General features: G+C 42.7%; 1 protein-coding gene and 1 long non-coding RNA gene across 4 annotated transcripts in view; one reads left to right on the top strand and one right to left on the bottom strand.

Annotated features, from left to right (window-relative positions):
• Window positions 1–9,124, bottom strand: part of LOC308536163 — a 66,390-nt gene extending 57,266 nt beyond the window's left edge. Inside the window, exons 1-2 of the long non-coding RNA XR_013997330.1 lie at window positions 8,721–9,124; window positions 718–796 (exon numbers count right to left, since the gene is read on the bottom strand). This is a non-coding gene — a long non-coding RNA (uncharacterized lncRNA). The remainder of the gene's footprint in view (window positions 1–717; window positions 797–8,720) is intronic.
• A 4,394-nt stretch (window positions 9,125–13,518) lies between these two features.
• Window positions 13,519–14,686, top strand: part of PABIR2 (PABIR family member 2) — a gene marked incomplete at both ends in the record, with an annotated part of 28,038 nt that continues 26,870 nt past the window's right edge. Inside the window, one exon of one of the 3 annotated variants that reach the window (XM_081081866.1) lies at window positions 13,519–14,331. In XM_081081866.1, the coding sequence (XP_080937992.1) occupies window positions 14,234–14,331 (98 nt within the window). The remainder of the gene's footprint in view (window positions 14,332–14,686) is intronic. The other 2 variants (XM_081081865.1, XM_081081867.1) reach the window with 2 other exon arrangements.

Below are 14,686 nucleotides of genomic sequence, written 5' to 3'. Positions count from 1 at the left end.
ATTTAAAAATGAGTTCCAAGCTATAACATTTCACTGAAATACGCTCTATAGATTCCATCATGTTAAAAATCATATGAGAACTCTATGAACAATTTATTGTCGCCCTAGAGGGTTGGCTCAGTGGATAGGGCATTGGCCTGCGGATTGAAGGGTCCCAGGTTTGATTCCGGTCAAGGGCACAAGCCAGGGTTGTGGGCTCGATCCCCAGTAGGGGGCATGCAGGAAGCAGCTGATCAATGATTCTCTCTCATCATTGATGTTTCTATCTCTCTCTCCCTTCCTCTCTCTTTGAAAAAAATCAATAAAACTTATTTTTAAAAAGACAACCCTTAATTCTGCTGCAGTTTCAGCAAAACAAGTGTGATTGTAGTCAACATGTTTATGTGCCCTTCTGTAATGTTTCTGGTTTTGAGATACAGTGTTTCTCAAAGTGGGAACTTGCCAGAAATGCAAATTCTCAGACCAGCACTCCAGACTTTCTGAATCTGAAACCCTGGGTTTGAGGTCCAGGAGTCTGTATTTTTGTTTGTTTGTTTGTTTTACATTTCTATTGGATTGAGGAATTCTTATAGAGTAATAGACTCTGAGTATTAGTTAAATTTATCTTCAGTAGTCTGTTTTAACAAGCTTTCCAGGTGCACACTCAAGTTTGAGAACCACTAGTTAAGGCCAAGAGCACAATCTTGGCCAGTGAGGATGCTATAAGCATTTTCTTACCAGACAGTGTTGTGTCATAAATGTTGTACTGTTTCTTCTAGTTCTTATTCTGTCAGGTTGGAACACCAGTGAATTATCACTAAGAAGAAAAAGAGATCATTTGTCATTTAAAATCTGTTATAAAAATTTTTTAAAGAAATAAGATTTCAAAAGAAAAAAAAATAAGATTTCAATACTCAAACAACAATGCCATTAATCTAAATGGATTCTTTTTGGAGATGCTGTGCAGATGTAGAAATTAAAACACACATGAACATGCACACACACATACACAAAGCCTTAGTTGGCTGAGCCTAAACAAGTGTCCATGTAAGGTAAGGAATTCTCAAGCACTCCACTTTACCTTTAGTCATGCTACCAAGAATAAATATAATTTATTGTGGCCTTGGAAATGCATAATTTTCTGTTTCAACCTGATTTAAATTTATAATTGGAGCTACAATGTGCCAGTATCAAGTCCCTCTCAGCTCCCAAACTATCACAGGAATAGGAGGTATAACCAATAGCAGGGGTCCATAGAACTGAGATTTCTTTCTTTTTTTCTCTTTCTTTCTTTCAACCTAATCCTTATGGATTTGAAAGCAATTCCTATCTTGTATGTGCAAGTCAATAAACTCTACTACATTAGTGAAGATGTACACAGCTCTGTTCAAGGCAGGAGGTGGAAAAACAGAGGACAGGAAAGAGCAAGATATTTTCTTTAAAATTTTAATTGTTTTTTATTTTTCAATTACAGTTGACATACGTTATTATATTAATTTCAGGTGTACACCCAGTGATTAGACATTATACAACTCAATAAGTGATCATCCCAATAAATTTCATACCCATCTGACACTATACATAGTTATTAGAGTATGATTGACTATCTTCTCCATGCTGTACTTTATATGCGCATCCATGACTATTCTGTAACTACCAATTTGTATGTCTGAATCCTTTCCTTTTTCACCCAGGACCCCCCTCCCCAACCTCCCTCCGCTCTGGCAAATGTAAAAATGTCCTCTGTGTCTTTGAATCTGTTTCTTTACTTCCCCGTTTTGGCTGCTTCCCTATGTTTGTTTTTATGCTACATCTCCTGGACTTGGTAGAGTGGCCTTGTCCTGTGGGGTCCAGTGATGCAGCCTCCCCAGTTACCCGAGCTGTGTGCTCCATATGTGCCACTGAGTGAGCTGTGTGCACTGTCCTGTTATAGTTGAGTCTTGACTACTGTTGGCATCACTGGGAGGGACTTATCCCCAGGCTGATCAGCGGCAAGGACTGGCTATGACTACAGCAGGGGAGCTGCTGTGCAGTCCATCCTACAGAGCAGGAAACGCTTCAGTGGGGCTTTGATGCTCACTGAGTCTGCCCCTTGAATGTATTGCTCATGGGCCACATTCTCACATTGCAACAATGGACTGAAGCCCACTGAAGATGGTGCTTGTGTCCTCAGCTTTGACAGGCCCACCCTGCTGCATATTTTGGACACTGAAAACGTCATCTTTTCCTTTTTCTGTCTTCTTTTTGTTATAACTTTTAATTTTCAAACACTTTAAAACTCACAAGAAGTTGCAAAAAGAGTACAGAAGGTTTGTGTGTACCTCTCATTCACCCTAATGATCATAAGAAATCATCTTTAACAAAAAAGAAATCATCTTTTTAATTTTCTTTTTGGTCCTTTCTTTTCTTTTCTTTTTTCTTTTTCTTTTTGGTCCTTTAAAGCCAATCATGTGCCAGGTCTTTTAGGTTTCATGTCTATGACCTCACTTATATCCATCTTACTCTTTTCAGTATCCTGTCTCAAACCAATTTAAAGCCATTTTACTTTTCTACAGACTCTGCAATAATATAGTTGGTCACCTCACCTCTGCTCTTTCCCCACTGCCATCGCTATAGCAGACTACCAGATCACCTTCCTAAAGAACAGCTTGCTCTCCTGCTCACAACTTTCAGAGTTTCTCTGCATCACCTGCCAAATTCAGTTACTTTTTTACTATAACAGTCAAAGCCTCCATAATTTAGCTTGAGACTTTGGGATTTCGTGGACTAGTACAATTTCATAACAAAATCACACAGTAGCTATCATTTTCTTCTGCCAAGGTTATTAAAAAACAAACAAACAACAAAACAACCTCACCAGCTACCAGCACCATTGTTTCATTTATAAAAGGACACTTGGTAGTTAAAAACAAAACAAAACAAAACACGCTAGCACTAGCAATCTCTGGGTAAAATATAATCCTGCCCAGGAGAGGACAATTGGAAACTGCATAACAACATATTTAATTATGCTATACTTATTATTTTTTTTAAAAAAAAACATGGATTGGTGAAAACATCACCTAGGATCAGCAATAATCAGCAGATGAACATTTGGGAGACAGTGATGCAGGCAGAGTTGGCCAGTGATCTGGAATACAACTACGCTTTTCTGCCTCCAAGCCTGTTCCCATATAGGAATGTTGACACAGTTGTCCAGCCCCCTCTCTTCCAGTCTGCATCTTATCAATCCATTAGGATTAATCTAAAATGCTACTTCTCCAAGACCCTTTTCCTTTTCCCTCACCAATTCCACCAATTTCTCATTCTCTTCTTTAAATTTCTCTGGCACTTTCTTTCCCTCACTAAGCACAGGTCTAACTCTAATACATTTAAGTCCTTTGTGTATTTATTTTTACTGTTAAATTAAAAGCCTATTGAGCCTTGAGATATATTTTTTTCAACATAGTAACTTGCATATAACAGGCAGTAAGCTAATATGAGGATATATATATATATATATATATATATATATATATGTTTAATTTTTTCTTCTTTTTTTAAAAATATATTTTATTGAGTTTTTACAGAGAGGAAAGGAGAGAGATAGAGAGTTAGAAACATCGATGAGAGAGAAACATCGACCAGCTGCCTCCTGCACACTCCCCACTGGGGATATGCCCGCAACCCAGGTACATGCCCTTGACCGGAATCGAACCTGGGACCTTTCAGTCCGCAGGCCGACGCTCTATCCACTGAGCCAAACCGGTTTCGGCTAATTTTTTCTTCTTTTCCCAATTATGTTCCCTATAAAAACAGGAATATATTCCACCAGTCACTTATAAGGATGTTGGGGGACACTAAGGGTTACATATTTCAACTATCTTTTGTGTCAGTGTGGAGGTAATTCTTATGGCTGGCAATTATATTCTCCCCTAAATTTCTGTCTGCTAATTTTATTTTATAAAACTATAACTGAAATAAATCAAGGCAGCATTTACTCAATTGGTACAAGTCACTCAACATGAAATTTGTAAAATCCTAGGTGATATTTACAACTGAGTTAAGTGCTACACTACTTACAATTTGGGGAAAGTGAAGGTAATATAACTAGATAGATGTTTAATGCTCCACATCAAACCATCAGTAAGCAGCTCTGTCTAAACTACAATATATGTCAGTTATAGTCCCCAGTCATTCCTCATGGCCACTATTCTTCTTTCAGGTTTGTAAGATTTACTAAACCAGATGGTTGGCAAACTTTTCCTACAAAGAGCAAGATAGTAAAAACTTTGGGCTTTGTGAACTATACAATCTCTGTTGCAACTACTAAACTCTGCTATTGCAGTGGGAAAGTGGCCACGAACTAGTAAACATATTGGCATGAATATGTTTTAATTTACAAAACCAAGTGGCAGGCTGGATTTGGCCCAAGGGCCATAGTTTGACTTTCAGATAGAATTGATGCAGTGACAATTTAAATTCAGAGGTTTGGTGAAAGGTATTTAAAGTGTGAAGGCACTGTCAGAAATCCAAGAACTTAATTTCTAATTCTAATAAAAGCTAGAGGAGTAGAAGAAAAAAACACTCCTTTTAAATACAGTTATTGACACCAGTAGTGAACTAAGCCAACTAGAGGGCTAAAGAGTATAAAGAACCAAGAGATTCAAAATTGTAGACATTGGTATTTATATTAATACAAGATGTACTCAAAAGAGTGCAGGGACTTCTTAAACACACTAACACATGCATTAAAGAATTAACATTTAAGGAACAAATTCTGCAAATGCTGGTGCAAGAGAGACTGAGTCTTTATGTACAGGAAGTATCAAGCAAAAGTGGAAAATTACTTTAAAGAAGTTCAACAATATTTAGCAACCTGTGAAAGAGGCATGGCAACAAGTATTAGAGGCCCAACTAAGAGAATGTGAGAAAAGTGAGCAGTGTACCTGTGCAACTGAAAAGAACTGAGGTGAAAATGAATTCAACTAAGGTTTAAAGTAATTCTACTCTAACTTTCTCTTCCTTCAGTGTAACCTCTCTGATCACACCCTAATCTTGCCCAAACAGCACAAAACATGCCCATAGATCATTTGGACAAGTCTCCTGACCTCAGGCATGTCATATCCCATTCCTGTTACTTCTTTTTCATAAACAAGAGGCTTTGGGCTTAGTCCACTTTGAGGTTTCTTTAACTCCTTCTAGATAAAGATGCACAACCCTTCTATACAACCCTTCTATACAAATTTCTCTTCATGCATCAGGATCTTAAGCTATAGAATTTGACACTGTAACTATACTCTCATGATAAAATAAAATAAAAATTCAAATCCCTTTCAGAACAAAGCAAAGTATGAAGGGATAACTAAAATCACTCTCTTTGTTTCCAGGGCTTTGGGGGTTGGGGAAGGGTCCTGCCACCCCTGCCCTGCTCCAGCACTTAATATATTAAACAGGATCCACATGGTTCCTTCAAGTATATATCCTCTATCATCAGTATGCAACTTGTTGGTTTTTTTTTTTTCATTTCATAAGGCTTCCAGGAAAACCAACATTCTCCCTAAGTGCTTTCTTCTATTAGCAGAGTGGGTTCATAATAATTTATCCACACAACATAACATGCAGAATTGCTCCCCGCATCCTTTACTTTTCTATCTGCCTATTAAAATGGTAATGTGTTATTTTCTGTTTAGTCTTAGTTTGCTTTTCATTTTAGAACACTATATTCTCCCTTTCCTCAAATGACCAGAAAGCTGCATTTGTTTAAGTTAATCAGCTTAGATGTTGATTAGTAGTGGACAAAGCAGTAACTTAGGAGTCAGGAGACACAGGTTCTTAGTACTGGCTCTACTGCGTTGTCACTTTGGAGATTTATGGGCCTCAGTTTCCTTATAGGTTAAACAAGGAAGGGAGATCTGGTCTTTGAGTTTACTTCTAATAGTTTCTATTTACAACTACGGATTAGTTCAATGCCAGCAAAAGGTGAGGAGCAAAGTATGCAGTAAACACATTTTTGACATTTTTACAATATTGAGAAAACTTTATGATATTGGGATGTGAAATGCGAGATTTCACTTTAAAATTCTATTTTAAGAAAAAATAAGCGTGACTCATGCTAGACCTTTGGATATGTGCAGAAAATACAGTTAACTATCAGTTAGAGCAGTGTTTCTAAATCATATTTGTTTCAGTATCAGCCCTCTAAGAAGCCTTTATATCAGGGGTCCTCAAACTACGGCTCGCGGGCCACATGAAAATACAAATATTGTATTTGTTCTCATTTTGTTTTTTTACTTCAAAATAAGATATGTGCAGTGTGCATAGGAATTTGTTCATAGTTTTTTTTTTAAAACTATAGTCCGGCCCTCCAACGGCCTGAGGGACAGTGAACTGGCCCCCTGTTTAAAAAGTTTGAGGACCCCTGCTATATAAAGTTCTCCTCCAACTGCACTCCCTTGAAAATCCCCATGAAATTTCCATATACATATATATATATATATAATATATATAATTTGCTTTACACATAAAAGGAGTTGTGTGTTTTTTCCCACACACACACCCAAGAACCAAGTTGGGGGCAATATTGGCCACTGAGAATACAAAATGCAAAATTTAGATAAACTTACTGTGGTACTTAAATTTTTGGTGCTAATAAAAACTATCCTATCTAATAAAAGAGAAACATGGTAATTGGCGTACGACCGCTACCCTTCCCATTGGCTAATCAGGGCGATATGCAAATTAACTTCCAGCCAAGATGGTGGCCGGCAGCCAGGCAGCTTGAAACTAACATGAGGCTTGCTTGCTTCAGTGACAGAGGACTCCAACGTTCCCCGCCTGCCGCTGCAGGCCTCTGAGCTTGCAGTTTGAAACATAGTTACAAAAATAGAAGCTAAACAAAATCCCAGAAACCAGCTTTCAGCTAGCCGGGATCTCAGACCTGGAGTTGATACAGAGTTTCGATTGTAGAACCTAAACAAACCAGATACCTGCTTTCAGGAGTGGAGGCCTAAGAGCTGGAGCCTCAGAGCTAAAGCTGGCTCAGAATAAAAAAATGAAAAAGAAAAAAAGGAGCAGTTGGGAGCTTCAGTCCCAGCCTGAAAACAGCCTTCAGCCCCTCACCCAGAATGGCCAGGCACCCCAGTGGGGACCCCCACCCTGAAGGGGGGGTGACCAGCTGCAAACAGCCATCATCCCCTCATCCAGGCTGGCCAGGCACCCCAGTGGGGACCCCCACCCTGATCCGGGACACCCTTCAGGGCAAACCAGCCAGCCCCCACCCATGCACCAGGCCTCTATTCTATATAGTAAAAGGGTAATATGCCTCCCAGCACCGGGATCAGCAGAGTCACGAGGTCTCCTGGCACCGGGATCAGCATGAGAGGGGGCAGCGCCCAAACCCCCTGATTGCCCTGTGGCTCTGTGTGTGACAGGGGGCAGGGCCACAACCTCCCTATCGGCCCTGCTCTGTTCCTGACAGGGGAAGGTGCCCGAACCCCCTGATCGGCCCTGCTCTGTGCCTGATAGGGGGGAGCTCCCCAACCTCCTGATCACCCTGCGGCTCTGTGTGTGACAGGGTGCGGCGCCCCAACCCCCCCACCCCACGGGCCCTGCTCTGTGTGTGACGGGGTAGAGCCATAACCTCCCCATCGGCCCTGCCCTGAGTGTGAGAGTGGTGGCGCCCCAACCCCCTGATCGGCCCTACTCTGTGGGTGATAGAGAGCGGCGCCCCAACCCCCCCACCCCATGGGCCCTGCTCTGTGTGTGATGGGGTAGAGCCATAACCTCCCCATAGGCCCTGCCCTGAGTGTGACAGTGGCAGCGCTCCAACCCCCTGATGGGCCCTGCTCTGTGCGTGACAGGGGGGAGCTCCCCAACCCCCTGATTGACCCTGCTCTGTGCGTGACAGGGGGGAGCTCCCCAACCCCCTGATGGGCCCTGCTCTGTGCGTGACAGGGGCTGGCGCCACAACCTCCCCATCGACCCTGCCTTGAGTGTGACAGGGGGCGGTGCCCCAACCCCCCAATCGGCCCTACCCTGAGCGTGACTGGGGGTGGCATCACAACCTCCCAATCTCCCTGCTCTGTGCATGACAGGGGAAGGTGCCCCAACTCCCCAACCGGCCCTGCTCTGAGCCCGACCAGGGGCTGCACCTAGGGATTGGGCCTGCCCTCTGCCACTCGTGAGCAGGCCTAAGCCAGCAGGTCGTTATCTCCCGAGGGGTCTCAGACTGCGAGAGGGCACAGGCCGGGCTGAGGGACCCCCCCTCCCCCCCGAGTGCACAAATTTTTGTGCACCGGGCCTCTAGTATATATATAAAAGGCCCAAGCTTATTTGCTTGCCAATCATTTCCATTTGCTGGAGGTGAAGGGCAGAGGTGACAAAGCAGCTGAGAGAATGACAAAAATTAGTCATCATAGAAAATATGGAGGGGAATGTTCAGTTTCTTCAGAGGAATGGATAAGAGATGAGGTGAAGTTAGAAAAAGTCAATCTCCACATCAATTGGTTGCTGCTATTGGGTGCTTTCAGAAGAGGAGATTCAAGTTCAAATCAACCTCCGGGTGGGTGGGAGCTTTCCCTCTGGCCAGCCCCTCCCACTCCCTTCTAGGCTGAGGGTTCGATTGTTGGACGCCAAGACCAACAGAGATACCTGCAGAACCTCAATGAATAAAGGGATGGGAATATTTTTGGAAGTCACTTTCTCCAGCTCTTGCCACGCCCCCCGCCCTCTGCCTTTTCCAGTATCTCAGTCCTGCTCACCCAAGCTCAATGATCAAAGGGGCGCTGTTGGATCTTCTCAGGATGTGCTGGCTGTGATGGTTGAACTTGGCAGCAGCTCCACGCCTAGCTCCATTTTCTCCTGTGCCATGTCCGTGTTGAGGCAGAAGCTACTGCCTAGCTCTATGATCTCAAGGTTTTCTGGCATACGGACAGGTCAACTTGGTGAGGAGATGATGTAGGGAGAAAGTGGGGAGAAGAGAAGAGAGGAGGAAGCTATTAGAAGTGCTCACCGTTGCTACCTTACCAGCCCTAATACTAGCAGGCACAAAGTGGGGCAGTGCTGGCTCCAAACCGACAATACGCCCCTCCCCCGCCTTCAAGTTCGGGGTCACTAACTCTGAGATCGTCCGCCTCCAAACCTATATTGAAAATGAATTTGTCTTAGTTTACGTCCTCAAATCCTTCTCTTTTATTTTGCTGAGCCAAGGCAAAAATCAGGTAAGCCTTTCGGGCTAAAGCAAAGACTACACCGGCTATCTTGGTGTTTAAGTTGGGCGTCGCCCTTCTGCGCTTGCGCCCAGTGCCTGGCGGGTTGGCGTGTGCTTACTGCGCAAGCAATGAGCATTATTGCTGTCGCCTCTGTTAGACTGGCCACGTACGCAGGCGCAGTCAGGGAGCTGCTGTGTTTTTGTTTTTGTTTGTTTGGCCAAGCTCGGTCCTCCCTTCTCTTTCTAGTGCAGATTCACAGAAGTCAATCCTCTGCTCCTATGTTAAACTCTGGAATGGTTTCCTTAACCACTATTTAGGAAATAATGGGTGGGGAGGAGTACGGTGTATGGGAGAGCCATCCTTTCCGCCTTATATCTAATACTCAATTTTCTCAGTTTTAGTTAAGCCATTAACGCTGTATGACTGAGGCCAAAAGCTTGTAACCTCCCACGACAAATTTTTCCATCTTGTTATAGGAGACACACTACAACTTTGCAATTTTTAAAAAGCTGAAGTCTAGGGGGCGGGAGGGGTGGGAGAGAAACCAAAACCACTCCTCTGTGCTTAGAAGCCACATACTCCCAAAGGGTCCTGGTAAAGCGCTAACCCAAATGAATCAATTGTGCAGACGAATCATTGTTTTCCATGTAGTTTCATTATTTTTTTTAACATAATCAAATAATGTATATTTTTTACACTGAATAAAATCTAGCTCTTTAAAGCTATTTATCTAAGAAAAAGATTAGAGGTAAAGCGGAGAGGCTTATTTTCTTAAATATTGCAGAATTTAGTATCCATCCAAATCAGTGTTTCCACTTAACAATGCTGTCATGGCTCAAAACATTTTAAAAACTGCTCTTTTTAAATTTTGAGTGCCGAAACTTCATGCTAATAATTTTGTAGAACCACACATTTTAGGAATCATAGAGAACTTGCAGAGAAGACAAGTGCAACTAGTGGCATGGGAATTCTTAAAACAGTAATAACATAGCACTTTACTGTTTTAAAAAGATTTCACAAACTTGTCTTAATTGGTTCAATTATTAACCCTGCTCAACTAATCAATCAGTGGTGAACTTAAAATAATGGGATTATCTTGAAACAGTTCAAGACAAGTTATAACATGAAAGATCATAATCATTCTTCATTCATTCTGAGAATAGAAAAAGAAAAGCTTAATTATATTAGGCAAGATTAAGTTACCTAAATCCCAGACATGAGGATGATTTGGAGTCACCATTCCTGATGTAAGACATGTTAACAATAGCTACCATTTTTTGAGCACTTACTCTGTCCCAGGTACTATCTGTCCTAAGTACTTTAAGTATGTGATTGCTTTTAAGGCTTACAATAACTCTGAGGTAGGTACCATCACAATAGCCATTTTTTCAAAGGAGGAAAACACGAGTCCAGAGGGGTTACTAAAATTACAACTAATAAGTAGCAAAGTCCAGATTCTTCTGTCCTATTTAAGTTAAGGGTGGGGATTGTCCAGGCTGTATGAGGACCAAGAAATCATTTGGCCTGGCCCTGCCAAGGCATTAGGGGTGAGTTAATTAAATGTTTGACCAAATATAGCAGGCTAATTTTTAAGTTGATAATTTTGTATGTCCTGTGAATGATGTTATAAATATCCAAATGGTCCTTGGCAGAAAAAAGGTTCCCCAACCCTTAAAGTGAAAACGTGCCTCTGGATATTTCTCTGGCCACTGTTTTTGTACTCATAAGCACTTGATGACTACTTATTAAATTATTTCATGAATAAATGCAGGTTTAAATGATCTGTCTTTCACAGCTATCTTGTAAAGTAGGTATATCATTTCTATTTTACAGTTGATACAATTCCAGAGAGATTCATGTCACATAATTAGGTAGCAGTAGAATCTCAGCTAGTGCCAAGATCTCCTGAAAGCCAATGTTAAAGTTCCCAGGACACTTGTAAAGTTTATAAAAAATGGCAGCTAAATGTGAGTAAAGTCAGGGTGTATGCAGGAGGCAGTAGTTAAATATAGAACAGAGGTTCAAAAACAACTATCTAAATAGCAGGAAAATATGGAATACACCAGAGAATAAGATCTTACCTCCACTCTACTGCTCATTATACTTTTAAAAGAGTTTGCTAATATTCTTGGCAGGTAAGAATTTTTAATGAATATATTTTGAATGAATAGACAAAATTTCATCATGCCTAAGCATAATAGATATTTAATTTAAAAAATTCTAAATACCGTAACATTAAGATAATGGGCGTAATAAAACAAGGAAAGAGCAACTAAGAGACTGCTTTTTAAAAGTGATATGAAATGACTAAGTACATGAGATAGAGATAAGTTTCCATCTGTTACCAAACGGAAGACTTTCTCTTTAACTAAAGTGCAGCTACATGTCAAGAACCCAAAACCTGTAAAGATATAGCCGGGACTCATAATACATACACAAGTTGGAATGTCAAAAGGAAGGAGTATTACAAAAACAAAGAATTCTGTATACTATAGTGGCAAACACATAATTACAACATTTAAAGAACTTATTTTTACTACTTCTCATTTCTACCCACACTATTATACCAACTTAGCTGTGTTTCATGATCAACTCTTGCTGTTCCATAGTAATATGCCATGATCTCAGATCGCTGGTTTGTTTAGACATACCTTGACACTTATGCTACTCCTGTTTCTATGACCCTGTCTGTTGCCATTTGCCCCTTTTAAAAGGTGTCCCACAAACATGTCATAATTAGCTCTTTATTTCACCAGTTGTCATGGCAACTTTTAAGCAACATGTTAACTCACAAGAGCAAGTTGACCCCAAGCCCATAAATTACAAACATCCCAAGCCTCCCATAAATTTACATGAAGAGTAAAAGAAGCTAGGTAGGCAAGAGTGATGTGAATAAAACCTGGAAATGATGGCCAAGGTAGCATACATCTTCTTATATATCCTTGAGTTTCTCCTAATTGTTAAGCTCCTGAAAATTAGGGATTCCACAAAATTGTTTGACTTCTCAGAGTTAGGGACTGTGCATGTGTTCAACAAATGATTGTATAGTTGTTATTGTGAACAACAGAATGCACTATAATTTTTTGAGCGGATGGAGTGGGAGGTTTGCTAAGACCATGAGATAAAGAGATACATACATTGGTCAAACACAGAGTTTGCATTTCTAATCCAGCTGGCAGGAAAATATAGGCAATTTAAAGGAAACTTTTCAAAAGTGCTTTTAAAAACTCTCATATTACAAGTAGAAAACAAACATCGAGGAATAAAATGACAACTGGGCTTGGCAAGTTTAATATGAATCAACTGAATTAAGGGCCAGGTAAAATTAGTTTTGCTAAATTTTGAAACCAACTTCATAATGATTAAATTTCTTGTACTTTCTAGATATGTATGATTAACACAATACAATGATCATCTTTCAGGGTCATTCAATTGGTGAGGATGAAATGATTTAATATTTCTAACGTTCTTAGAATAATGCCAAGCACACAGTAACTGCTGTGTAGATGTTTGTAAAATAAAATAAATAATTTCAGGTCTCACACATGCCAAATAATGATTTCCAGGGTCTCCATAAATCCTATAAAGTAAAATGCTTCTGCTACTTGTTCTTCAGGGCTTTTCCTGATATTTTTGAAGTTAACAGTGCTTGTAAAATGGAGATGAGTGCTTCTCACTATAAACGCTCGTAAGATTCTTTGTTTTTACACCATTGCTTTTGTTTTTTCACTTCCCTTTAGTCTAGTCACCAAATAGATCATCTGAAAACGAAATCGGCCACTCCTGACGAAGACCAACAAAATCGAAGGGTTAAAAAAAAAATGAGCGGGGATCGCAGAAATCAGAGCACACAAATTGGGAATGACATAACGCAGAGTCCTCATGTTTCTGTTTCCCTTGAATATTGGCTCAAACTCTTCCAGAAAGACGATGCTCCAGTGTCTCTAAGTTATTGGTTCTATTCAAAATCGGGCGCTAGGTTCCCCTGGCCAATACCAACTAGGAAAGCGCCGGGGCCCCCAGGAAACGCTCCTCCCCTTTGGGGGAGTTTTGCGGGGGCGGGGCTCCCACGCATGCTCTGTGCCCGCGGGACTATGGGCGTGGCTGCCGGGCGCGTGCGCAGGACCCGATGGGTGCCCGAATGCGGAAGACCTGGCTCCGCGGAGGTTCCCGCTTCCGAAGCGTGGGAGGAGCAAAAGAAGGCAGGTTGTAGATTTTGGTCTTGGCACCAAGGGGTTCCCCGGGCCATTAGAAACAAAGAGAGGAAGATCAGGCACCGTGGTGGTGGCTGAGGGGCTGAACCCCCCACCTGTTCTCCAGGTGGGAGGGGGGTAGGGAGAGGAGAAGTACCGAAAACAGGGCTGAGGAGCCTCTGGGACAGGGTCCCAGAGCATGGGGGGCTGGACCCCGTCCCTAAGCATGGGGAGCTGGAGCCGCCAAGGCCGCCCAACTGGGTCCTGCCCAACTGTCAGCTCCTCAGTGATAGCGCCGCCCGGGCAGCTGCAGGGTCTATAGCCCGGCCCCCGCTTGAGGTCCTTGGCTAAAAGATAGCATGAGTTCCGCTGCTGCCTAGTTTCCTCTCCCTCCTACTCTTCTCCCCTGCCCTCTTTCCTCTCCTTCCTTCTCCCCCATACATTGTCCTTGTTTTCCTCCCCCCACCCTGCCTGCCCCTCTTCCCTCCCTCCGACCCTTCCCTCCTTCTCCCCCCTATCTTTCAATTCCTTCTTTCCTCCGCCTTTTACACTGTTTTCAATCTGTCCTTTCCCCTCCCGTTTGCTCTTCTCCAACCTCCTTTCACCCCCTTTTCTTCTTTCTTCCTTTATTCTGTCACCCTCCATTACCTTTCCACTCTCCTTCCCTCCTTCGATATCATCCCTCCTCATCCTCATCCTCATCCTCCTTCCCTCCTGCTTTTCTCCGCCCCTTAGCCCCCGCCCCCAAGCCTCCGCCCCTTAGCCCCCGCCCCTAGCTGCCAGTCCCCAGCAGCTCAGTCCTGCCGTGAGTCCATAGCTAAGCACCAGGAGCTGAGCACTGTTCGCTGTGCCTGGCTGCAAGTCTCCGACATGGCCCAGGAGAAAATGGAGCTGGACTTTGAGCGTGGCACATCTAATGGGGGCACCCTGAGGAGATCCAGCAGCGCTCCCCTGATTCAGGGGCTCAGGTGAGCAGGGTTAGGGAGGATGGACTACAGGGTTCAGGGGGTCCTGGAGCCCCTGCAAGCAGTTTTCCTTCCCTAAAGTGAGAGTTAGAGCTCCTTGGGACACTCCAAACTGAGGGGGTCATGATTTGTTTGCTTGACAGTGGGGTCCCGTGGTGGAGCGAAAGTTTAACCCCAAACTCTGGGCAATGTAGGAACAACGGGACTCCAAACTCTGGGCAGTGTGGGAACAACGGGGCCCTCTCTACCTGAGGCTCTGTTAGCTCGCTGTAAAAGTAACGGCAAGAAGCTTCTGGCTCTTCTAACAGGTTGCCTGCCCTGCCTAATTTACACCACTGAATGTCAGACTGAAGCCCCT

The sequence above is a fragment of the Myotis nattereri genome (assembly GCF_964212035.1).
Source record: "Myotis nattereri genome assembly, chromosome: X".
NCBI lineage: Eukaryota > Metazoa > Chordata > Mammalia > Chiroptera > Vespertilionidae > Myotis > Myotis nattereri.
The sequence above is the reverse complement of the archived record's forward strand: the minus strand, read 5'-3'. Positions and strand labels throughout refer to the sequence as shown.